The 25,860-nt window shown below is 37.8% G+C and overlaps 1 protein-coding gene across 8 annotated transcripts in view; it reads right to left on the bottom strand.

Annotated features, from left to right (window-relative positions):
• Positions 1 to 400: 400 nt before the first annotated feature.
• Positions 401 to 25,860, bottom strand: part of PCNX1 (pecanex 1) — an 89,409-nt gene continuing 63,949 nt past the window's right edge. For all 8 annotated transcript variants that reach the window (XM_066321324.1, XM_066321323.1, XM_066321318.1 and 5 more), the window contains 15 exons: positions 24,919 to 25,096; positions 24,405 to 24,513; positions 23,675 to 23,804; positions 22,546 to 22,604; positions 21,548 to 21,763; positions 20,906 to 21,159; positions 19,719 to 19,949; positions 18,291 to 18,391; positions 16,920 to 17,070; positions 14,983 to 15,213; positions 14,329 to 14,603; positions 12,413 to 12,654; positions 10,924 to 11,360; positions 9,399 to 9,539; positions 401 to 5,946 (listed from right to left, as the gene is read on the bottom strand). In XM_066321324.1, coding sequence (XP_066177421.1) covers positions 5,806 to 5,946; positions 9,399 to 9,539; positions 10,924 to 11,360; positions 12,413 to 12,654; positions 14,329 to 14,603; positions 14,983 to 15,213; positions 16,920 to 17,070; positions 18,291 to 18,391; positions 19,719 to 19,949; positions 20,906 to 21,159; positions 21,548 to 21,763; positions 22,546 to 22,604; positions 23,675 to 23,804; positions 24,405 to 24,513; positions 24,919 to 25,096 — 2,896 coding nt within the window. In that variant the 3' untranslated portion in view covers positions 401 to 5,805. The remainder of the gene's footprint in view (positions 5,947 to 9,398; positions 9,540 to 10,923; positions 11,361 to 12,412; positions 12,655 to 14,328; positions 14,604 to 14,982; positions 15,214 to 16,919; positions 17,071 to 18,290; positions 18,392 to 19,718; positions 19,950 to 20,905; positions 21,160 to 21,547; positions 21,764 to 22,545; positions 22,605 to 23,674; positions 23,805 to 24,404; positions 24,514 to 24,918; positions 25,097 to 25,860) is intronic.

The raw sequence follows: 25,860 nt of genomic DNA on the forward strand, positions 1-25,860 counted from the left end.
GATCAAGGATGGCAGAGAATTACACTAGGTAAGGTATTTCCCAGCTAAGTATGATGAATGAAAAATTACTGAACACGAAGACAGTACAAGAGTGTTCTGGGCTTTGAAAAACATTCAAGGGAAGGGAAATCACTGACAGAGAAAATGCTTCAACAAAGACCTTTTAACTGTAGGAGAGAGGGCACGTGCTACTTATTTATACAAAAGCATGAAAACAGGGATGATGCTTGCAGTAAAACAGGAATAGCTGAGGTTATTCTTTGCATAGCTGCAAAAGACAAGTTTTAAACAAGAGAATCCTTCATTAAAAGATGATTTGAGTAAACTTAAAACAGTCCTTATAGGAAATTTATGAGAATGACAGCTTAAGAAAGTGTAATGGTGCAATAAATGACAACAAGTGAAAAAAGTTTTTTTATTTCTCAGTGTTTCTCCACTGTCAATACTGTCCTTTTGCTGCAACATGTTGCAAAAAAACTCTCTGCCTTTTCCATTTTAAACAGCTACAATATTTACAGGCTGTTTCCAATAACACACGCAGACACATACACACTCACAGACACGCAGGTACATATATCCCTATCCCTGGCAAGGTAACCGTTTGCTGGTAGAGGCAAAATATAGTTTCATTGTCCATTAAAAACCAAAGCCATCCTCTTGTTTATGCTCTACTCCTCTCTCCATTCCCTAACCAGCAGCTACTGTCCAGCTTTCAGGGGCATCTGTGTAAGAAGTTACATATCCAGCTATTTGATTGCCATCTTTCAAAGTTGTGGCCTAAGTGTAGTGGGCTTATCTATTCAAACTGTACATACCAGAAGTCATAAAAATTGCTAATATTCAAATGTTCATGACCAAGTGATGTAGGTATACTCCCAAAATCTTTTGGGGCAGCCATCTTAATCACCTTTTTAGAAATATGCATATCATGCTGGGGTGAAACAAGTCACATGCTTTACCTTCCACCAAGGTGTTATGTACCCAGTTTTTACTAAGGCACCAGGAATTACCAGTATAATTTCTGAAAGAGTCCAGTGCCACTGAATGTACTGCATTAGAATATCAAATAGCAAGCCAGACAAGAAAAGAATAGATGCCTATATAATAGGTATAAAATTCCTTAATAAAATTAAGTACATAAAACCTGTGGTGGTACAACCCCAAATCCAATATAAGTTGAATAATATTGTTAATGGTAAGAAATGCAATTTATCCAGCTCCATTTTGTAAATGGACAGTTCTGTAATTGAGAAAGGTCGTTAAAGCAGTGTCTTTGTTATCTACGCTCCTAGGTTGCATGATGGTGTGTGCATTATCAGAGAAAGCTGAATCAATCATAAGGGATCTCTTCCCCTCCTTGCCCAAATTCAGACAAAGCTTTATGGACCTGTGCCACAAGCCTTCATCTGTCATCTCACCAGTCATCCAGGCTTCTCAAAGAGTTCTTCAGTCCCCAAATGCAATATGACTGTGGGATGAGGAATAACTGGTGGTAATTGTACTCTTGACCAGAAAACTGACATCACCACTCAGACACAGGCCAGATGTCCCAGGCAAAGTGGCTGTAGTAGCATTCAGCCTACATGGAATTACCTCAAGAAATCATCATCACCATCATCTTCCCCAAACTCTGAAATCATTTCACACATGCTGGACCACGAGAGAAATCCCCAGAATCCAGCACTAGTATCATCCACTGCAAGTAGCACAGAAGTCTAGGTGTCATCAGTGGTGTAACATACACAGTTCTAGGTTTTTGGGTTTTTTAATCAGAACATTTTAAAAGATTTCATGGAGAACTGAAATGGGAAAAGGTTTTAAAACATCATATAGTAGCCATTTTTACTAATTAACATTATCTGATTAATGGGGTTTCAAGCCCTTTTCTCCAACTGAGTGTTTTAGGGAAGAACTCCTTAAATATGTACACACAGATACCACCTCCAAAGAAATCAGAGAAAAAACGGATTGGGATCTACCTGGAAGCTACAACAGTAGGACTTGACTGGAATGTTCTTATGGCAAGAGAACATCACAATGCAAGGGGGACAGAATAAAAGCAAACATCTGTGAAGATTCTTTTCATGAAAGTCTAGAAAGATCTAAAAAAATCTGCTCTATGGTAAGGTTCAATTTGGACTGAGGACTAATTTGAAAATACCCATCTTTCTCACACTTATAACAGGAGAAAAATATTATACATCAAGACAAAGCCCAAGAAAATAAAACAAAAGATGAAACAATTACCATCTAGAACAGAGGTTTCCACAGGTATACCCTGTGGGGAAGTGTGCCCACATGGCCAAGAAGGCCAATGGCCTCCTGGCTTGTGTGGCCATCAGGACCAGGGCAGTGATTGTCCCCCTGCACTGGGCACTGGTGAAGCCCCACCTTGAGTGCTGTGTCATGTTTTGGACAATTTAGGAAGGACACTGAGATATTTGGATGCATCCAGACAAGGACAACACGGCTGGTGAAGGGTCTGGAGCACAAATCCTATGAGGGGGCTGAGGGAGCTGGGCTTGTGCAGCCTGGAGAAAAGGAGGTTCAGGGGAAACCTTATCACTCTCCACAACTCCCTGAAAGGGGGGTGTAGCCAGGTGGGGATTGGTCTCTTCTCCCAGGTAACCAGTGCCAGGACAAGAGGACCCAGTCTTAAGCTGCACCAAGGGAAGTTTAGGCTGGACATCAGGAAGAAATTCTTCACATAAAGGGTGATTGGGGCATTGGAATAGGCTGCCCAGGGAGCTGGTGGAGTCACCATCCCTGGGGGTATTTACGAAAAGACTGGATGTGGCACTTTGTACCATGGTCTAGTAGTTGACAAGGTGGTGTTCAGCCATAGGTTGGACTCTATGATCTCAAAGGTTTTTTTCAACCTAGTTAATTCTATGTGATTCTGAGTTAAAGAAAACAAACATTTTTGTCACCTGCGCACTGGAAACCAAAGAAACCGTACAAACCAATATACAACCATATGAATCTTAACGAGTTCAAGAAAAACTTTCAAGACTTAATTTTCCAAAGCCTTATGGAAGAGTGAAATTTCAACTAGGTGGCTTCTGTTGAGCAGATGTGGAATAGGTATAAGCACTATGTGAATGGCTTCACAACATATGTTAGCAGAATATCTGAAAGGAAGTGTTAACCTGTTAGCTGTCCACATTAAAATCCATCTCTTTAAGGCAGCACACCAAAAGCCTTATGTTTTATAAAAAATAGAAATATTCATCAATCCTCTTTGCCCTTAAAAAAAATACCTCTCCCCCTATCTGCTGTTTTTCAATCTAATTCCAGGCAGATACACATATGCGCTGAAATTTCCACATTATCAAGCCATTAATTCCGATCATGTCTTTTAGCAGCAATGGACATTGTCCCTACCTTGCCCCAAATAGAGAGAGAGATTGTTCAGCCAGAGTTAACATACTGAAAGTTGTTTCAATCAGCTTTAAAAAAAAGGCAAAAAGATCCTAAGCTGTATATTTTGGTTTTCAGTCATTTGTTTACCACAAGGCTTCAGTCCAAGGTAAAAAAAACAAACAAACAATCCTGTGCAACTAATGTCAAATAGGGGCTTATTTTCAAACAAGCTTCTCCCTTTTAAATGAAGCAATTTTCCTTACAACACAGAAAACCTGGAAGGTTAATTAATTAAACAGGTATTTACCTAAAGGGAAGGACATAGAATAAAACCTTAACTAAACAGCCTTTGATTCAAAACTTACACATTTTCTTCATTCCTGATAGCAGCGTTACCAGACCACTACAGAAATTTCACCTACTGTAATGCATTTTCACATATGCAGGAGATGAATTCTATAATGTGATACATATGATAAATAATTTTGCTGTTTCACATAGTTTCAAGGGTGGCAGATCTGCGCATTTATACCATGATTAAATGGGACTGTGTATGAATAAAATGAATAGTAATATACAACTCTTAGATGCACAGCATTTTGAGGATGAATTTGCATAGTCTATGATGCAAGAGAGGTCCCAGTATCATTCACTAGGAACAGTAACAGGAATTGAGTAGCTACCAGGCACACAGACTTACCCTTCCATGGCTAGATGGCATACAGTGACTTGAGCTGGAATACCCGTGTTTCTTATGTAGCTGTTTCTTCCTTTTGCCTTATCCCATGTAATTTCGCTCTTACATTAGGTACGTAATGGACAATGTTTCTCTGATGTCAGAGAATTAATTATAATAACCTCTGTGGTATATCAGAAGTCTCTCCTAGTTACAACACATATAAAGAAGTGGAGGTGACTGGGAAGAAGATGGCTGCTCCCAAAAGCTAGATCTGTATGCAAATTCCCCACAGAGTCCTATATAATTACAGGTTAGAAACAGGAAACAATCACAACAGGTACATTTCTTTCTTACGGATTAAGAAAAGTGAGTCATAGGAACTGCAAGTCAAGAACAAACCAGTTTCCCTCTCACGCTCCCATGATAGTTCTGAGTTACTTGTTTCCCTGAATACACACTTTTAAAAAAATACAATAAACCTAGGATATGTAACACATGAATAATTCAACTTCACAGTTATAAATACTCAAATTACACTTACATAGAATATATAATCACAGAAAATAAAATTCAAGTCATAGAAAAGAATGAAGACTAAAGGGAAAGAAAAGGCAAGGTGGTAAAAGTGATACAAGTTTAGGGCTGTGCCTTCTATAAAAGATCATTAAAAGCAGAAGTCAAGTTTTGTTGGATTGTTTTCTCATTTTGCTTGGGGAGTTGTTGCTGTTTTTTATTTTAAAATTGGATAGAATAAAATAACCTTCAAGCATCCATTAAGTAATCATGGACCTGCACCTCCCACTACAAAACTAAAACCACCGTGTTTGCCAGAGAAGAGCCAATGAAACAACACAGCCAGCTCTGGGTGTAAAGAAGCAAAGAACCCATGGCTAGTGAAGGGAAGACAGATAGAAAGTCATATTGAGGCCCACTTTAAAGCTAGGCATGTTGTACAGGCTTGAGGTACCACTGCTACCACAGTAAAGTCTGATGTAGTACAGGGATACTCAGGTGCTTTTCTACACATTTGTTATTTTACCGTTTATTGTGAAGAGGATGCAGCAAATGCACTTGTATGAAATACAGAACATAGAACCAAACCCATGGCACAGCCCTTACCATCAACATGTATATGGAGAGGGAGGGGATTAATCCCAAAGGCAATTTAAATAATGGTATTTTATATACTTATATTTATATATATAAATAAATGTTCTCAGCAATCTCAGGGTTGTTTTTAGTGCATTGCTGTAAAAAAATTAGTGCAGTTCTCATTAATGTTTACCTCATAAGGAATAAGAATCTATACATCTGTTCAGTCTCTTCTTGCCACACCTGAAACCCTTACACTGTTTCACCAAACTGAAGGTTTGTAGTCAATTTCATTAAAATAAGGTGGATGAACTCCACGCACTCTGTGACAAGACATGGCAATTTTTGGCAAAACAATTAGAAAAATATGAGGTGCTCTGATCTTAGAACCGAAAAGTTTGTTGATTTAAAGCATTACGCAATGCATAACAAAATTTATAAACAAAAGATATGTCTCAACAAATCTATCCTTCATGCAAGTGTTTCTTCAGCAGCTAACAACTTAAAAAATTTCTTACACTTGTTTATTTTGGGAAAGGGACTTAGACAAATCTGTGTTTCAAGTCCTTTCCTACAACCGGACCAAAGTTTCATGTCCCGGGAGCTGCTTCTTCTGGACCCCTCTCTCTTCTGAACCATTGGAGAAGGGGAAGTTTCAGTCTCAAAGAGATTTACACTTCAGCCCCAAGTTCAAGGACTCCAGTTTCAACAACAGCAACATATTTATCTTCAATTTGAACCAGCAGGATTGTTTTATCTATATGTGACCGACTACTTGGATCTCTGCTGCAAGGCACCCAGCGGTGAATCACCTGGAGGGGAAAAAAAACAAACCAAAGTATAATAAAACATAAGCTCCACAGGGAGAGCTGTCATATCAAAGTTGAGACTGATAACTCAAGACCCTTACAGGGCCAACGGAGCAAAAAATACAGGTGCTATACTGACTTAGTTGCCCATTTTTCAATGAAAGCATACCCACAGATAAGTTGCACATTGAAGTCCTGCTGAGGATCTGCAACTTAAAATCACATGTAGGTCTTTTACAACCATGAAAGCAGCCAGTCTGACTTTTTGAGTAGGAACAACTTGACCCGAATCAGAACCAAACAGTTCATCCAAAGTGAGTAGCAACTGAAAAAAGTGCACACATAGATTTGGGATATTTTGATGCTTGATTTTTAATAATCTTAAAACACCTCAGTGTTGTGCAGCACAGACTGCAGTTTACCAGGAGTCAGGTGTAAACTACTGTCTCTTGCAAGTTAAAGTTCTTGCCCTGATTTTGTTATCTATGCACTGTGAACTCAAGGTTGATCTTCTAAATCAAGTTATTCAAAGATAATTTTAAGTTTAAAATATTACAAAGTTCAGAAACAGTGCTACAAATTCTTGTACCATACTCTCTTGGATCTACAGAATTCAAGTGGACTTTCATGCACTACTTCCAAGGATTGTGCCTGAGACTGACTGCCAGGAGGTCCCTTTTTCGTACCTTGTCTGTCTTTGCTCATCTGCCTGCTTAAAAACACACCCTTAACTTCTGGGTGCCCCAAAGGAACCATAAGGATGCTCCTTAACATTAACTTATACCATTAACATAGGTATAAGTATCATCAGCTTCATAGAAACAGAATTATCTAAAATCTTCCAACTGTGGTAAAAGGGCCCTTAATTCAAAACAAAGTAAGTCAAAAAGCAAGCAAAACTAATTTTTACAAATTCCACAGCAGTAAAATTTTCAAGAGTCCTAAAGATATAAAGACAAAAAATGTCAGAAAACCACAACCTTCATCAGACTTAATCTTCATCATATACAGCTGGCAATTTCTCTTAACACTGGTGAAGGACACTTAGCTTTGCCCACTGCATGAGATCTATGCTGCCCAGATACAGGGAGAGCATTTCAGCTAGGGAAGCACAGCATCTTTAGTTCCTCTTGGATGCAACCATGTGATATTTAAGCATCGTTCAAGTCTGACTTCCAAGTGTGCCCATATAAATTTAAGCTCCTGTATGGAATGAGATCAGGAACATCCTGTCCCCAGACACAATAAAAAGTTTTCCAATTAAGTCCCAAGTACTACATCCTTATTGTTCAATTTCACACCGATGCCTTTGAGATAGCTACAGGCATCAATACCACGGCTCCTTAAAAACTGTATATGCGAAGAGATGTACACAGATTGAAACTCATCACTGCCATATTGCCACACTCAGTTTTACCATCTCTTCTATCATGACTGGCATTTATTTGGTACATGCAAAATGTACCAAATCTAGTACATGTATCTAGTGGTCACTAGATAGTCAAGAGGTGGTAAGAATCTCCTGGAGGAAAAGGGTTCTTCTATACCCCAGTATCATGTATCATAGAAGGATAATGCTAGGCATGTCCTCTCAAAACCTGGAAGAAGTAGCTACATTCCAAAGAGGACTGTTAAATGTAATTTCCTTGAAGAAACCTTATAATGTCTTTCTGCCTCATATACACATTGCACTGCATACTTAGCAAGATAAAAAGCTAAGTTAGGAAAAATGCTTTTTTTCTATATAGCAGCAAAGTTTTAAACTACCCAGTGCTGAACTTCATACTGAGAGCAGACATAAGGTAAACTGCTTAATGAGCAGCAACTCAGCAGGTAAGAATAATTTCTGCCTAGTTGCAGAAAGGCCCACAGCCACAAGATCAGAAAGGGAAGACTGTCCTAAGAGCTTTACTGCTACTAGTATGTTTAACCACAGGCAGCTGAAGAAGACAGTGGAAATCATGTCATCAAGTTAAATCCTTTCCTCCTAATCACACACACAGAGGATAATCTGGTGCTTTCCCCCTCTTTCTTGTTAGGTTAAAAGATGCTCTTCTAAAAAAACCTGTCTTATATGCTCTACCAAAAATAGACTAGAGGCATTCAGAAAAACAGCTTACTCTGACCTTTAAATCCTCTTGTTTTAATCTTCCTAATAGCATCGATCACTGTACATGTCAGCATGCTGCAATTCACAAAATGCACTCATAAACTCCTGGAAAAAACTGTGCAGTGATACCATGCAAGAGGACATGTTTCAGTATAACCTTTTACATTCACCATCTTTACCACATTCTTGATCTGCAACAGTATGTCTAAACCCAACATAACAGAATGTTTGCAACAGCATTCTACTGATAGGTGCTACCTGCAACATAACTCTACTGTCCTAAGAGTGAACTGTCAACTCTGGTAGATTCCTTCCATGAATAATTGTGTTTCAAGGCCCTTTTCTTCATGTAAATGCAACAGCAAGGTAGATACAGCGTACACTGTGTAACTCGCACATCTCCATTTATTACCTGAAGTTTGCACATATATCCACAGTGATGTGGACTTTCAAATGGCAAAATCTATCCCTAAAAGCAATTTATAAATAATGCCTCCAGCTGAGGTAAACAGTTGAAGAATTTTCTTCAAAACTGCTCTATTCCAAATGAAAACACAGCTGTATTGATAAACAAATGTAGACACAGTGTCAGTGACTCTTCCCTCTACCACTGAAAGAATACTGGAGAATCTTTACAGACATCAAGATCTTAAAAAAAGTACATCACAGTAAATAACAAAAAGCTTTGATGACCACACTGGGGTTTTCGGTCATAAAAAGAGCCTAAATTGGAAAATAAGTTTTCTAGCCAATGCAGTGAATTTTTGTAAACTGCAGATGTAACATCCATAGGGAAAAGACAGACGGAATTTCAGGTCATGGGGTTTCTCAAGTTTTAGTTAAAACAGACTTCCTTCTTAAAGAAAAGTAAACACCTATCATGTATCTATTATATAATAAAGAGACATCTAAAGACAATCTTATTTGACTTTATTTTGATGATAATAATTTAAAACCAACTACTGTTAATCTTTCAATTAAGGACTTGTTAGTGAATTGATCTTCTTTATTTGTTCAGGGATTGACAGTTTAAAGAAAGGAAAATGAATGTTGGATGAATGAGTGCAATGCCTGAGAGATCATGACAAGCTGAAAGAAGGCAGGAAAGGAGTGGTGGTTGACAATATTTGAAACATCATCCTGCATATTTTGCAGAGTTGCAGAAATATTTCTGCCTCAAATTAGGATTTGAGACCTGCTCTTCCAGCAATAGCTACTTTGAGGACTGCTGCTGATCTAATTTACCTACTACATCAATCTTTGCATGGACATACAGGCAGACTACCAGAGAATCAAGACACTGCCTTTTTCAAAGTTAGCTTGTCAACTTCCAAGCAAAACTTACATGGCCTTCCATGCCTTCCTGAGGACTCCAGTCTTTCCAGCTGTTTCTTCCAGCTTTTAGCCGTATCACCTCATCTGGCCACTGCAGCTCTTTCCTTTTTGACACGTTGATCCCTTCCAGTACTTGACTGGGATCCATTAACTATAAGTAGGAATTGAGTTTTGACTGTTAGTTCAGCCAAAATTTAAAAGAAACAGATAAACTGTAATCTTTTGTGTAATTCCAGATAACTGACTTTAACCCACTGAAATGGATTTCTGACCAATTTCAAGGTCGGAAACTTGAGCTCCAGGCTCTCCAAGCCCAAACAGCACTGAATTTGGAAATGATGCTGTGGTTTCAGACACAGCTGACAATATGCTAGTTCACTGAAGCAACAGCTCTGGTTCCCTTCCCCACTTCTTTCAGTTATACTAGCTCACAGCAGGGTTGGAGAGCTGGCACAACAAAAGCACTGGCAGCACACAGTCTAGTAGCAGGAAAAAGTTAAGTGATGATGAGCTGTGAAAATCGGCTCATTACTTCTCAGAGAATATCTAAAGAAACCTGGGGAATTCACTGTTAGGCAGAAGAAGTATTATCTACTAGCATGAGATTAGTTGAGACCCACTCTGTGTTTTGAAGTAAACTGGCCTTTTCACAGGGCAAGCAGGAGAAAACTCCTGAAAAATTCTATTTAAGGACAGAGAGAACTCCATAAAGTCCACTATCCAAGGGCACATATCAAGTTTATCCTCCTCTGACAGAGGAATTAGTAAGCAGCTTCATAAAAGGGCCCTTGCCCGCAAACAAAAGCTACTAAGCACAGACCTGAAAAATTAATTTAACTTTGCCCACTATGATGCAACTTCCTAAGGATTACTCTAAACTGAGCTGGTATCAGCAATGAAATCATGTTTATTATGATCTAACCTCTTAAATACACTTCTTGAGGTTTCCCACAAGTATAATGCCGAAGACATGTATGTAGGGCTAATAAAAGCTAAGAAAGCAAGAATACACATTCCTGGATTTACACAGAAGAAGTAAGGCTGCCATGATTAACATGATTAAGGATGCCATGATTAAGTCGTTAGTGAAATGTTTGCTGTTCAGTAAGCCCTGAAGTGGACATAACCAAAGAATAAATACATGTGAAAGTCAAAGCAAGTATTTTTACACTTACTTTTGTGGAAAATCTACTTGGCTTCAAAGAAAAAAAAGCTTTCTACCCTGCAAATGAAGCTGTTTACATGCTGTAATGTATAAAAGGTAAACTAAATATGAAGTGGAACTGAGTTCCACTGACATTCTCAGAGGTGCATTACAGCAAATCATAAAAATAACGCAAACAAGGAACACACAGGAAGCTGCTTGTCCAGAAAACCTTTTCTTCACATTAATTCTCCCAACATAACTGCACAGAAACTGTATGCCAGCTATTTCAGAATGTGTATTTTTAAGCAGCGATTTCAACAACATACAAAGGAACAACTAATAAGAGCATGTGGAAACGTAAGTTAACTTGTTCTTCTAGACTATTCACCTGGATTCTGTAAATAACGTCATCCTTTTTGGCTTGCATTTGATTTGCAGGGCTTGCACTGCCACCTGACTGAGTTTCAGCTGCATTACTCCCTCCTTCTGTCCCTAGAAAGCCCACAAGGGCATGCTGTTTACAGGCTGGGATGCTTTGGCTGGAGCTGCTAGAAGAGGGCAGTCCATGCTGCACGCTGACCCCAGTCTGGCCAGTAGGTTCCATTTGGTTCACCATAGATAGGCGGGACTGGATGGATGATGGGAGGTTACGAAGGGATATCTGACTGGTGGAAGAGCGCCGGCAAGGCACAAAGCCTGTCGTGGATGTGCGGAGAGATGAATGACGACTGCCGTAGCAATAGGATGAATGGCTAGCTACTGAGGCACGGGCAGGGGAATGTCTGACAAGGCTGGACTGCACAGAGTGAGAGCTGTGACTGGTGCCTAAAAGTAAAAGATACAGAATCAGGAAAGTTTGATAAAGCCTCACACACACAATAGATTGCCAACACACAAATGTTTCAGTGCACAGACACGCAAAACTGATTGGTCTAACCAATATAATAGGAAACAGATGTATTGCAGAAGATCTCTGCTGCACCTCACATAGCAAAACATTTCAACACATTCCATTCATCTTATCTCACAATTTCATATTCTGTTCAATTCACAATCCCTATCAGACAAGTGCCTTGAAAAAGGCTTCAGTCTTGCACTTTGCGCATTAACAGTTTCTTACTTAATACTAGCACTTCAGTTTACTGTACCTAAGGCAATAAGAGAGGTACAGATGCCCATGTTTCAAAATACTGACTATTCTTTCTTAATATGTTTTATTACACATTGAAAGTTTGGAACAGAAAATTTGTTAGCACAAAAGCTATTTTAAAACAAGTTCAAATTTAATAAGTTTAAAGTTAAAAACAGAAACTGCAGTTCATGAGCATCAATGTAATAGCTTTTTCTATACTAAATATTTGCAGATACCTCTCCTCAGCTGATAGATCTAATCATGTTCATTCAACTACATACATCTGTATTTTCTTTGTGAGTAATGGCAATGTTTGAAAGACTTTTTCTCAGCTTAAGTGCTTGCTGCCTCCTTAACTACAGATCACCATGAACCTTGGACAGATTCAGCTAGAATACTGTGCAAATAACAGAACTTGTTTCACTGTAAAAATAAGAAATATAAACATTACCAAAAATGATGAGTTCAGCATTTGCAAACAATACAACAGAAGTGAGAAGGTCCAGTCTGTAGAAATGCATTATAAAAAGTTATTTAACCTATTTTGTCAGCACAACTATATCGCTATTTATCAGATCTGCTTGGAAACCTTGTACTGCATAGAAGGGTAGCTGTTTGAGATGAATCTAGCAGCTTAACACAACATAAAATCACATCATCTTTTAACTCAGGCCAAAGAGCTGAAAGGCCTGTTCTGGCTATAAGACTGAACTTGTATGAAATTGTTTCTTTGTTTAAACTTTACCCAGAGTGGAGGGATGAGTTGGTGGATGAGCTGCAGGAAAAGTTGTGGGATGAGCTGCAACAGGAGGGTGCTGTACTGCTCCAGGTCCCTGCCCTGTAGGTGCATTCCCTCCTCCTTGTGACATGCTGCTCTGTGATTCATTGATAGTTGCATTGTTACTTGTGCAAGAAGTTCCACCTCCAGCATCTGAATCTTCAATATTTCCACCACTATTGCAGCCAGCTCCACAGCCTTTCCTTAGTCTGGAAACATAATGCAAATGGTATGTTAAGGTACAACTCCTAATCATTAGTATTCCTAAGAAATACTTCATCACAAGCAAAAGGCTTTACTCAGCACAATTCACAGCACTTCCTAAAATCAATTAAAACCTGACTTTATATTTACAAAGCATATTCTGAGAAAATAAACACTGCTTTCTAAGAAATTGCAATTTTCTTCATGACAACTATTCCTTAACAGTTATTTATGACAAGTCAAATGCTCACATAAATTAGCTTTTTAAAAATTATGCCACCTGTGAAGCATAATAAAGTGATAAAATTCCAACTCAAATGCTCAAAGAACATCCTGGTTATTTTGGAACAGTTTAGTAAAACTTATGCTACTTAACACACTACTCATGTGTAACTGTTACAGTGCAAAATCTCTGTCTACACAAACTAGCAAGGAAAGAAGGTTTGCTGGATTTTTAATGCATTTTGTTTCTGTTATCTTTAGTAATACACTCACAATTGTTTGAAGCACATACTGAACATTCAGACAGTAGGTTAGCCACCATTTTCCAGTACACATAACCACACAGTTTTTTATCACATTGTTTACACTGATAAACTTCAAATGGACATGAAATGGACACAGCACATTTCCTCCTCCCTTCAATTCCTGCTTTTTCTTTTTTTTTTCTGTCACAGTTAAGTAGACGGAGCACTCCTTTCTGGTTTTTTTTGTCTCAGGACATACACAGAATCCTGAAGCATAAACACCTTGGATTCAAGTAGTGTTCTGTGTCATGCTTTCACCTGTTATTTTATGAAGTTGGACAAGCTGATGGCAATAGGAGACAACCACAGACTGCAGTAAATGTGGCATTTTGGCACTCTGGGTGAAGCAGCATGTTCTGTTCTGATATGGTGTGGATGTCTAAGATAAATACAACCATCAGAACAGCTACAGGACTGTTCAGACCATGGCACCAGCTCCTGGAACCACTAGGAACTGGGAAGCACATTTCTGAATGCCATACAGCTGCCACTGTTGCTTTTGCAGCCACAGTCAGAGGGCCAAAAGTGCAATAAAAGTTCTCACGGCCTATAAAACAGAGCACAGCAAGAGTTTGTACTGGATTACCCAGGGGTCACATGGAGAAGTAATTTTATCATTCCAGTTACTAGATCTGGAGCTAACATACAGCATTATGTAACATATAAGCACTTCTGAGATTTTGAACAGCTACAGCTTGCATAACCATGTATGAGCATGCCCTAAAACAATAATATAGGCACTTTTATGCTAAATATCTGCCAGACAGGAGCCCTACCAAACACTCCTGATTCTGTAAAGATGGTATTATAGACTGCAAAAACCATCACACTGAAAAATACAGCACAGAAGTTGCATTGTCTCTCATTATCAGACCTAACATTAGATTTGAAGTTGCAGTTCATGCATCTAAACTTTGTCCTCTTTCCTCTGAGCTCTCATTTACATAGTTTGTGGTGTATTACTCAGCCTTGGAGATTAATCCTGTACCAAACCAGTTGCCATATGCTACTGATGCGACTAAAATAAAAGTCAAGATTTATTTATTTTCATGTGACTATTATAAATTATGCTGTGTTGGGCCTGTGCAAGACGAGTTAATGGAATATGAGAGCACAAACTCATACTAATGAGAACTCCTTTCCGCAGCTCACCTGTGCCATGTAGATACTATGAAGTTTCTGATGTTTCCTAAGCTGATGGCTCCCCCAAGAATGTCCTTTAGCTGTTCATGACTATCTGAATAGGAAGTAGTCAAAGGTGAGACATAGATTGGGTATCCAATTGGCTGGTCACAAGAGGAGTTGATCATGTTCCTCAGAGCTTGTTTAGCATTTTGGATACTTCCTCTTTCTGGATTACGATTACGCAGGAAGACAAGCTCCTGCTGTTGTCCTGCCCACAGACCACGTACACACTCCTTATTGACCTGCAAAAGCCAGGAAGAGAGGCTGTGTCACAAAGTGAAGCAATGAGAGCATGTGGTGACTGCTGTGTTATACCAAAGCCTTTGGGAGCACATGAAGCATTGCACTGCAGAACTGCCAGCACTCATATATGCTTCTTTTACAAGCTGAACTTAGTGACACAGGCTGCAACAGTGAGGATAAAAAAATCTAAGAATGGGATGAGAAATAACATTTTAAGTGAGAAGGAAGTGATATTCTGATACAGTACTTGCACTGTATGAGAAGAACCAGCCCTATCAATAACACAACCATAGAAAATTCACTGAGGCAGCCGTTTGGTGCAGTTATTAAAATACACTCCAACTTGCTGTCACCTTGTGAAATGTACACAACGCTTACCTTAATGACCCTGAAGCTGAGATAGCGCTTATTGAGCATAATGATCTTATATTCATTGGTGCCATCATCCATCACGTGACGCAGAGCGAGAAGGGACGGGGAATTGGAGAGAACTGCACTCCGCCAAGCAGGGTCCCCTTCGTGTGCTATTACTAGATTTTCTTCATGGGTTGTTATAGCTTCATAAAGGACAGAAGGATCATCATATTCATCTGGAGAAGTGAAGTGATCCTGTTTCGAATAACACATGTTCAATAAGGTATGATTAACATTTCAGATGGAATTATAAATAAAAATAGAACATTTCACACCTCAAACTTTTGAAATGATCAGTGCTTTACACAAATTAGCTACTAAAAGTATCAAATACCTACTTTAGAACACTGTTAAAGATGACTTCTTTTACAACAGACTGGTTCTGTTTGCTTGTTTTTGCTTCTTTTTTAACTTAAACCCAAAATGATTGGAAGGACTTGCCTATCACTGATTCAAGTAAATTTCTAGGTGAATTTTACACTAGATTTATATCTATTTATACTGCTGGCAGAAGCCTTTTAGTTTTAGTTTCTCTTCTTACTCGTAAGCTTCCAAATGTAAAACACAGTTAAATAAAGCAATGATTATTCAATGAGAATGTACTATATGAAAATAGCAATAAGAAGAAAAACAGTATTTTCTATTAAAAAGTTCACCTTAATACTTGATGACAAAATATCAAAATATTTTCAGTAAAGTTCTTCAGCATCAGGTTCTATCAAGACAACTTACATTACTGCCAGTCAAATAAAAACACAAAACCTGCACATTCAATTCAGTTTTGGGTAACATAACTTTCCAGTTAAAAAAGGATTGTGGTTAATAGCTAAATTTCAAAGTTGACTGAAGCCTGGGCATGTTCATGCACTGCAAGTGAATAAAATAATCTCTTTCATAGATTAACAGAATAATGCTCAAAACATTTATTTTTTCATTGTTAATGTGATCTGTTTTTTTCTCATTTTTCATTCTCTGACTTCAATCAAACCCAATCTGCACAGTAATCCTCCAACACCTCTTAAGAGTTGCTGAAGTGGTACTTCTATTGATTTCAACACTGATTTGGCAGTTATTCTGCTTTGCTCTATGTACTCCTAACACACATTCTCCTAAATTCAGAGAGTTTGTGTTACATGAATGAGTTAATTCAATCACTGCTAGTTTGGGGGACTCCAGACTGCAATGAAGACACAAAAAAACCCAATTTTAATAATAATTTTTAAACTGCAACTAAGATTTGTTTACTTATTATGACTTTCAAGCAATATACTCTTCCTGAGTACCAACACTTCTCCCTCCTCAGAGAGTGTTTCTCACTAAGTACATATTTTCTTGTACTTGCTGAGTTAATACACACGCTGGACAGAATTTGAGATCATTCATCTTCATCCACACTTCACTACAAAGACAAACTCTAATTTCACCTTATGAAAATGCAACCTTCTCATTCTCACCTGAAACCTGTGACTAAAACACTTCAAAGTAAAAAGAAGAAAAAAAACCAACTCCCACTGGAGGAGAGGACTATGCAGCTTTGAATGCATAACCTTTTAAACCAATTACATATATGCAGGGAGAGAAGAGAGAGGGAAAACATCAGAGAAGCTGTTCATAAGGGAAATCTCTAGATTGGTATGAAACAGGGCTTGACATATTCTGATCTACAGTTAATGTAATTTTCAAGCTCTGAGCATAAACATCATTCCCTCAGTATCACCTTTCACAAAAGCTGCAATAAATTAAAGGACAAGAGATGATACTCCCTCTTTTTCAATTGTCAATTTCTATCATATAGTCCTTTTATTCTCATTCTCTTTTTCCTCTCTCCCAGTCACTAATGTTTAAAAGAACAAATTAAGAGAAATAAAAAACTGGACACATCTTTCTGTGTAATCTCTCACTTGATGTAGCTTCAGTGACATCCGTATTCCAGGAACCACTACTTTCCTCAGTAATTCCATGTCAGCAAAGATCCATTCATCTCTAATTGAAGATATACGGAAGTCACCCTTAAATAGGGCATGCAGGCCATACAAGAAGGATTCCAGGTTACTGTTGAGAGGGGGGGGGAAAAAAGAAAACCCAAATATTAACTGAAGTACAAATATATTCACAGTTATCATCACTGAAAAGAAAGTACTGAGCTGCACAGAAAGGCACACAATTCTTCTCTCATAAGGTAAGGTACAGGATAAGTAAGACAGGGAAAGGATATGTATGTAAAAAAAATTTGGTACATCAGATGTCCACCTGCACTGAACAGGTAATGGAAAAACCATACATGCAACAGACTATTTACATGGACTAAAGCAAACAAATGTCATGAGGAGTGCCTGATTTCATTCTGAAGATTTTTCAAGGCAAAACTTCTCAAGGTACGTGGCATAACAAACCTGTTAAAGAGGGTATGCAGCAACTTCAGTTGTCCATGCTTTAGTACAAAATAAAAACCTTGTCAACTTTTCCTGCTTAGAAGGCAATGTTTTCAATTACTAAGCTAACTTAAGAGTGAAAAATCAAATATGCTCTGATGAATCTTTCAACTCCATACATAGACAACCTTCAAGAGGCAATTGGCTGTACTTAGAAGAATTAATCAACAGTTGCCCTGAAATTGAAGTAGAACAGGTTTTATAGTCAGCATCCAACTGACCAATAGCTTACACATCCAAGTATGCGCTACTTTTTAAGCCATCACCTTGTGATTTCCTGAACTTTATAGCTGTGTTTTACACTTGCTTTCTTAAATTGAGGCTGTCAATTGGCAAGGAAGTTGCCATATGACAACAGAATTGAAGATTTGTACAAAACACAATTGCTTGCCCCAGAGCCAGCTAAACTGTAAAACTTATCACAGTAGTCTCATCTAACATCCACCTAGATATTATCAGTTCTTCATTTTAAGAAACTTTCTTCTTTTTCCCCTTATTTCCATATAGGACATCTAGTCAGTGGGAGGAAATGGAGCTTACTTTCAGAACTTAATCAGTTCTAAACCGGTTATAACCAGTCCTTACCCATATCAGAACTCTCACCTTGAATTAGTTCAAAAAAACAGTATGCTTAGCTGCAAGTTCTCCCTCATGTACTTTTCCTTAGTTACATTTCACTGGTTGTTGTAATGAAGACAAGTTACACAGCAAATCTGCCCATTTTAAGGAAAGATGACATTAATTATCTATTTCTTCTATGAGAAGACACTCATCTAAAACCTAATCTAAGAACTCAGGGATTTTGAAGATAGGAAGCTTACAGCAACAACATTTTCTTACCTAGACATATGATGTGAAGCTGTTCCCAATGCTCTCCGCCCCAGAACACACAGTCCATAACACAACGTCACTAGGGGTGAGTCTTTACTTGAATCCAGTGGCTTGTAATAAGAAAAGAAAAAATAACAAATAGGTGAATGGAATAAAGAAACGGCCACTGAAAAAAGATTCTGCCAGAGGGAGTTAAGAGACCCAAACACATCAGTTCTCAAGTGTGTGTATGTACCTACCACAGCAGTGACACTTAAAAAAACAATTCTGATTCGAAGTGTGAGCAAGAGTTTTACAAGTACTCTTAAGTACCTGTAAAAGCAGACACACATATATTATTATTTGAAATAAGACAAATTGTAAACTAAACAGATGCATGCTACATTCTCCATGGTGTATAACTTGCAGATAAACTGCTGACAAGCTAAATTATGGGGTTTAGAAAAAGATATTTTCAGTGAATACAGTGGATTATCACTGGTTAGGAGTATTTAAGCCTGATTTACCTGACAACTTCCCTGGACTACTGCTTTAGTCAAGGGGTTAGTTAGGGGAGACGTGCCTTCAGTTCAAAACCAGTAGTATAGCCAGGATATATAATGCCCTAGCAGATGGCATCATTCAATTAAATGACTAAATCTGACTTTCAAAACATACACGAAGCATTTCATGTTCAGTTCTGGGAGGGAAATTTTCTTTGGCTGTTTTTTGTCCTTTGAACACAGGACACTAAGTCTTACCCCTGTTAAAATGGGTTTTAACTGATCTTCTACCTCCAAAGCAAACATGAACCCTTAAGTCTTGGACTCCTCATTAAACAAATTCCCATTATATTCCTGTCCCTTTAATCTCAATCGACTTCTGCTTATTCTCAAAGGCAACATTAATTTGACACAGTTATTTTGTAAACAGAAAAATTCAAGGCATTCCTCTACAACCATACTAACACTCCTATTTAAAAGATGGAAGGATTGCAGAAAGAAGAAACAGTAGGATGATTTTCTCACAAGCCAACAATTCCAGTGGTCCAAAGGAATGGTATAATGTGATCACTGAGAAAGAATGAGTGAGTCTGATAAGCTGGAAACAGGTATCTTGGGTTTTAAGGATTTTTGTTTAAGTTAAGGCTGATTTGTGAACACTGATATCTAAGTACAAAACATCAATTCTGCAGACATACCCTTCTGCATGTAGATAAATGTCTAAGATTCAACTGGTTGATTTGAGCTGGCAAATAAAGCTCATTAACGAGCTGGTTAAACCATACACTACTTACACAATCTATTAAATTCCCATCTCAAAACTGGAAGATCAAAACTATTTCAATCAAAATACTTAAATTTTAAAAATCAGTATTAAACCTATCTGTAAGTCAAACCAAAAGGGAAAAAAGTGACACCATCCTAGAACAGTGAATGGCTTTCTCCACGTACTTACCTTCTCTCTCCGAGAGCAACAATATTCTATCCAGTTCAAATATATCATACAGAAGCTCTCTCGTGAGATCCCTGCCAGGCGGTGGTCATAATCCTCATCAATATTGGGGTTAAACGTTGGGTCTACATCCACATAATTGCGGTCTGTGCACAGCCGCAGCCCCTCCTGCATTGTCTCGTTAGCTAACCACTCCTCCAGCTTGGGGGATGTTGTGACGTAATAGATGATGCCCTGAAACAGTAGCAATATAAAAATTCGAGTCAATATTGCAATTAAAAAAAACAACTCAGTCAGCAATCTCAGTGGTTTCAACTTATTTGCAATATTTTTTGTGAAAATTAACAAGACTGATAAACAGTAGCATTTATATCACAGGTACATGAGATTTGCACAGAAAACAACAGAGGTGGTGTATAGGAGTGTTTTTCAAAGACTGTCAGGATTTCTGAAGCCTACACTGAACGAATTAGGAAAGGAAAAAAGGATGGAATAGGATCCTCATTGTAATTTTTTGCAGAAAATAAATACATATACTTTTTTATTTCATTAACATGGAGGCTTAGATACCAAATGTCTAAAGAATTCTAAACTAAAAAAATCTAAAACACAAAACAGTTTAAGACCTCTGTGCTAGGGAACACAACTGGTATGCATGTGTGAATAAGTATCTTGAAATATTTTAACCTGAGAATTTTCAGCTCTCAGAAAGAGAGTAGCTTATGGAAGATCTCAATTAGTACACTGATTATCTGAAAAGATCTGAGGCCTACAGCTATCTTAAAACTGGAGAAGAGGGCTTGCCTCTTTTTTAAGAAGCAAAGAAAGGTTTGGACAGCTTATGAAGACCAAAGCAGCTTGGCGTTTTCTAAAGAAACTAACCACCTTCTCATTTACAACAGAGCTGTTGTATTTGGGTAACAGTTTTAAAATTTCTATTCCAGCCTCAGCGAGGTGGTGTCCTCTCTCTGATCTGGGGTACAGGACCATTGTCCTTCTCATGCACCAGAGTACTGAGTCCTTCTCAGTACAACCAACTCTGTCCTCCTTTGCAGAAGGTGTTCGTACATCCGTAAGTATCACCTGACCCAATGATCCTCATGTGACAGACATGAGTTCAAGACATTGAGCAGTTCCCAGGTGTAGCCCAGCCAGCCTCCCCCCAGAGGCTGCACTGAGCCGAACCACACCTTCACGTAGTAGGTGGTGAGAATTTTCCGGAGATCAAAGACTTGAAGCATGGAAGCTGCACTGTTGTCAGTGATGCTGTAACCCTCCAGAACATACTTTGTTACAAGCACTTCCCAAGCCAGCCAACGCTGCCCAAAGGCAGCATTAAAGGAAAGCATGTGAGGAAGGTGGCCAGGTTCACAGCAACAAAAACCTTCATCTTCCTCTACACCTTCAGTGATGGCCTCTACTTCTCGTTGCTGACAGTAAGTTCCTTAGGAGGAAACAGAGGAAAGAAGAAAGAGTTGAACGCCTCATACAATTGCTTTAATGTGAACTTGGGTTTACAAGACTTTAAAATTCAACCTATTTCAAATTAAATTCTTTTAACGCTAAGTGAACTATCTGCCGAGAAACACAAAAGATTTAGATAGCTTAATTCCTCACTCTAGGATCCCCTTTTAGTTAGGTTTCTCTAACAAGTAGCCATGTTGCACTAAAATGGAAAGAGGGACTCAGCACCAAGTGACAGGTGCACCAAGAGGCCCTGCAGCCCATTTTCAAAGCAATTTATTACCAGGATAGAACAGAACATAACTTCAGTTTCCAAAGCTGAAGCCTACTTTTTAGTGCAGACAGCTAAGGACATCTAAGACACTCACCTCTGAATTCAAGCCCCCTCAGCTGGAAGGTGACCAAGCCATTTCCTATCTCTATAAGGTGTACTAGTGCATTGAGGTAGTCAGAGGCTAGGATGAAGCAGTCCCCAGTACTGTAGTTTCCCCAGCGACCCAACAACAAGTCTCCACATAAGCTGTGCTGAAGAGAACGAGTTAAATGCTCATAGAAGATAGAATTCAGGTTGTTATCATCTGAACCTGCAAGAAGATTGGATTTAGGTTATCTGAAACTGCAGAAAAAACATCAAGCTTGAATGTCAATTATTACTTCACATTGAACCCTCTCTTTTCGTAACTACAATCCTGTCTCAAGGTCATACTCTACCCCCCCACCTCCCCTTTTTTACAGGACAGCTACTCCAAATGAATGCCAAGTAACACTTGTATTTTGAACCAAACTTTTTCTTAGTCACTCCTCCATTTCCCGAATTATTCCTCCATGCATCAGTTCCACTCAGCCATCTCCCATCAACCTACTCCAGATAATAAAGTACAAAAGTAAATGAACACAGATATATCTCAGTGATGTCTGTGGTACTGGTCTCATTACCGTGACATTGAGACACCCTCAAATAATACTTGGCACTTTTTAAATACCTCAAGAATAAAAAGCAAAACAGTTTAATGGCTGCTACAATTATAAATAAAAAGGTAAAGCAGGAGCACAAACGTAAGAGTGGAATCAAAAAACTTATAGGAGAGCCTAAAGAATAAAGCAAGAGAGATAATGGAAAAAAAAACCTAACAGGAAACAGAGCAACAGATGTTGGGCATAGTTGGACAAGATCAGAGGGTAAACTGATCATGAATCCTATAAAAAACCAAAGCCATTTACATGTGAAAAAAAAGCCACTATAAGAAAGCTCACCCTCAAAAAAAGCTCACCCACCAATCCACTTCCCCAATGCCCCTGTCCTCCTTAAAAATACCAACCCCCCAAAACTCCAAACCAACTACTGAAATCCAACTAGGAGAACTACCTGGATTCCGATCCAGCTGTGAAGCCAATCTAGTATTTGAATGATCCACACGTTTTGTGCTGAAAATAAGAAAAAAAAAATAAAGCACACTTAATATGAAATATATTACTGTAAGAATGTCTAAGGAGAGAGACTACTAATATAGTCTTAAATATTCCCAGCGAAATAGATTGAAAAAGTTACTTCAAAATAATTTTAGATGCATATTTGCTGCTCTTCTCATATGTAAGAATATTTTTTGTGTATAATAGGCATGATAATACTAATAAAGTTTGTCCACAGTAAATAGCCACAGAATAATCTTGCACTTTAGATAAATGTGTATGTTTTCTTAGGTATCATAAAGGTTTAGATGTGAGAAAAAAATTCACACTAATTAAATTCACACAGCAAGCATTTCAGTAGACTTTATTGAAAAATTAATTTTTAGACAGTTCTTTCATTGCCTGAAATTACAATCATAATGCTTTAATCTAAGATTTGGAACATTGCATTTAAATTGTTCTAATGCTAAAAGGAAAATAAGAAATACCAGAAATAAACATTTAACTTGCCCTACACTGCTTATCAGTATTTTGTTGGTCTGATACACTATCAGCAATAGGGAGCTTCAGAGAAGTGAAAAGAAACAATCTGACCTGAAGAATCTTTTACTACTGATCCCACCTTCAGCAAAAAAAAAAATAAAACTTACTTTGAAAGATTTTTGTTTCAAGTTTAGTCAAGTTTGTTTTGCTGTGCGCAAAATAATAACCAACACAGGTAAATACACCTATGAACTGTTCCCCAAAAACTTTTTGTACATAAACTCATTTTTTGATCAAAATTGCACTTCATAATACCATAAATTCCATGTTTAAAAACACCAGAATGGCATACTTCTAAGTAGAAATTATTTAAGCAGCTGAAGCAAATGATTCTAGTGTAAAAAAACAGCTGCTACAGTATTTCAGAAACAAGTAGAATGAAAACTTTAAGTGCTTTATACTAGTTTTCTCTGAGGGGAAAAAAAAATAGCAGAAATTCCCAAGTTAAAAAAACCAACCCAACAAAATCCTCAAACCAACACTTCAGACATATCTAGTCTATTAAAAACAATTTTAAAAAAAAACTTTATTATTTCACCTACTTGTAGTCTCTTTCCCAGAATTTGACAGGCCTGGCATATGAAGTGATGAATATTGCACTTCCCAGAAAAGGATTCAGTGGAGTAGAGAAGAAAGCTGACACAGCTGCTTGTACAAACAACATGGCAGAATCTGTAGGGTAAGAGAATTAAGGAAAACAAAGCAACAACTACTTTTTTTTAGCTTCTGTGATGGTGTTCAATACAAACAGCAACAGCAACAAAGAGCAAAACAGGATCTCTACAAATTTCTATGCAGCAAAGATGTTTGTAGTATTTCCAGCAATAAGGGGATTGTTTTTGTTTTTAAAAACAGAAAGAGATGGAAATTTGGCATTAAACATGACAATCATTCCCAAGGACTCTGTTGAACATACTAAGTCAACACTCCATGCAAACCAGTCTACAGAAGTTTAAAATGCAAAACTCAAGGACTAAAACCATAAATAGTGACTCCTGTAAAAGGGAATGACTATCGAAAGAAAAGCTGTTATATATTTTCAGAATTACTTCTGGTCCACATTTCTTTTAAGTCAGGACACTATTCCTAACATTACTGTATAATTCACAGCACTGTAACAAGGCAGAAAGTGTGCACAGCTACTTTGTAAATACTCACTAGACAAACCTGTTCCTTCAGTAGTTTTGCCCCATAACACAGAATCCATTATAATGCAGTACTCAAATTATAAATATATGACTTCACGAGAAAGTTTGGATTTTCAAAGGATACGTGGCACAGCAAAGGGCTGGGCAAAAGCATGGAAGGCAGACCCCCATGTGATCTGCCAGGGAGCAATGTAGGTATATACAAATCTCAACTTATAAAAGAGTTCCCAAAGCTAGAGAGGAAAACAAAAAAAAAAAAAAAGAAAAAACAAGAAAAAACAATTCAGTATTTTGGCTAACAGTCAATATGTTCTGCATCCTGAGGAGTTTACTGGTCATCCTAGAGTTCTTATTTATCTACTAAAAGCGTTGAGACTTAGAAAAAGGATGTAATTATAAAAGCAAGTACCATAAGATGAACTTCATTGTTCTACATACAAACTCAGGAAACATTCAGAAAGTTACATATGGTTTCTCAAGCCAACGTAAATGCTTTGGGAAGGAGAAGTCTTAGTTGCCTTACAGCATATCTATTACAGTACAAAAGACTGAGAATCTGCAAGATTATCTATCAGATAGGACTATCCATTTTCCCCTTTGGATGAACTGAAACACCTAAAAATAGAGTTAAAAGTTACCTTGCTGAAGAGTATGGACATGAAGAAGAGATCTAGCAGCATGGTCTCAGTAAAACTTTTGTAATCAAAAGTAAAGAAGAGCACTGTGAAAATAACAGTGACATACTGGCACGTTGGGCTACTGAATGATGAACGCAGTAACTTCAAGCCAGCTATTGTGATCATTAAAGCACCCAACCTGTGAAAGGAAGTCACACAAAACAGTTACTACCTGTTGACTGAAAGGGGTTTAAAGACCTCTTAAGTTGTACTGTTATGCAATACCAATCTCTTCAAACTGATTTGAGCTTGCATTTGGAAATTGGGGCAGGGGGTATGTTAATGATCTGTTGGTTTTTTAAGGACAACTTCAGATTTTTTTTGAAAAAGGCTACTATCTTAATCTTTTCATTGTTACTCAAGCCAATCAATGTTCAAGAATTAGCATTGTTTCTAAGTGTGCCACTAAAAAAGAAATAAAAAATTAGGAAATGAATTATCTTTGTAGAGTGAAGAGAAACCTGGTCTTTAATTTAGGTTATGAATACTAAAATGCAAAAATGCTATATTAATCATCAAGAGGATGTTAATGACACTGGATTATCATTTCCTGCATGACTACACTGCTCTAATTTCTACTGAGGTAATTGCAATTTTTTTCAGACAAAGCAACTGACATATCAAAGGGTTATTAAAAAAAGAAGTTAAAGTAACATAATGGCACTATTCCTCCCAAAGGTCTCATAGTGACTGTGATAATGAACCCAAAGCAAGAACTTACTGGATGCAGGGATTAAAATAAAGAAAGCTAAAAAAGCCACACAGCACCCTCCAAAATTAATCTAACAACCTCTCCCCAAAAATATATTCTGTTTCATTTCAATATTTATGCTCTCTTTTGTTCTAAATGAATAAGAACTTGAAATCCAAAAAAGACACCTAGTTACTGTTTCTTGGAGGCAA

The sequence above is a fragment of the Sylvia atricapilla genome, chromosome 6, assembly GCF_009819655.1.
Source record: "Sylvia atricapilla isolate bSylAtr1 chromosome 6, bSylAtr1.pri, whole genome shotgun sequence".
Classification (NCBI taxonomy): domain Eukaryota; kingdom Metazoa; phylum Chordata; class Aves; order Passeriformes; family Sylviidae; genus Sylvia; species Sylvia atricapilla.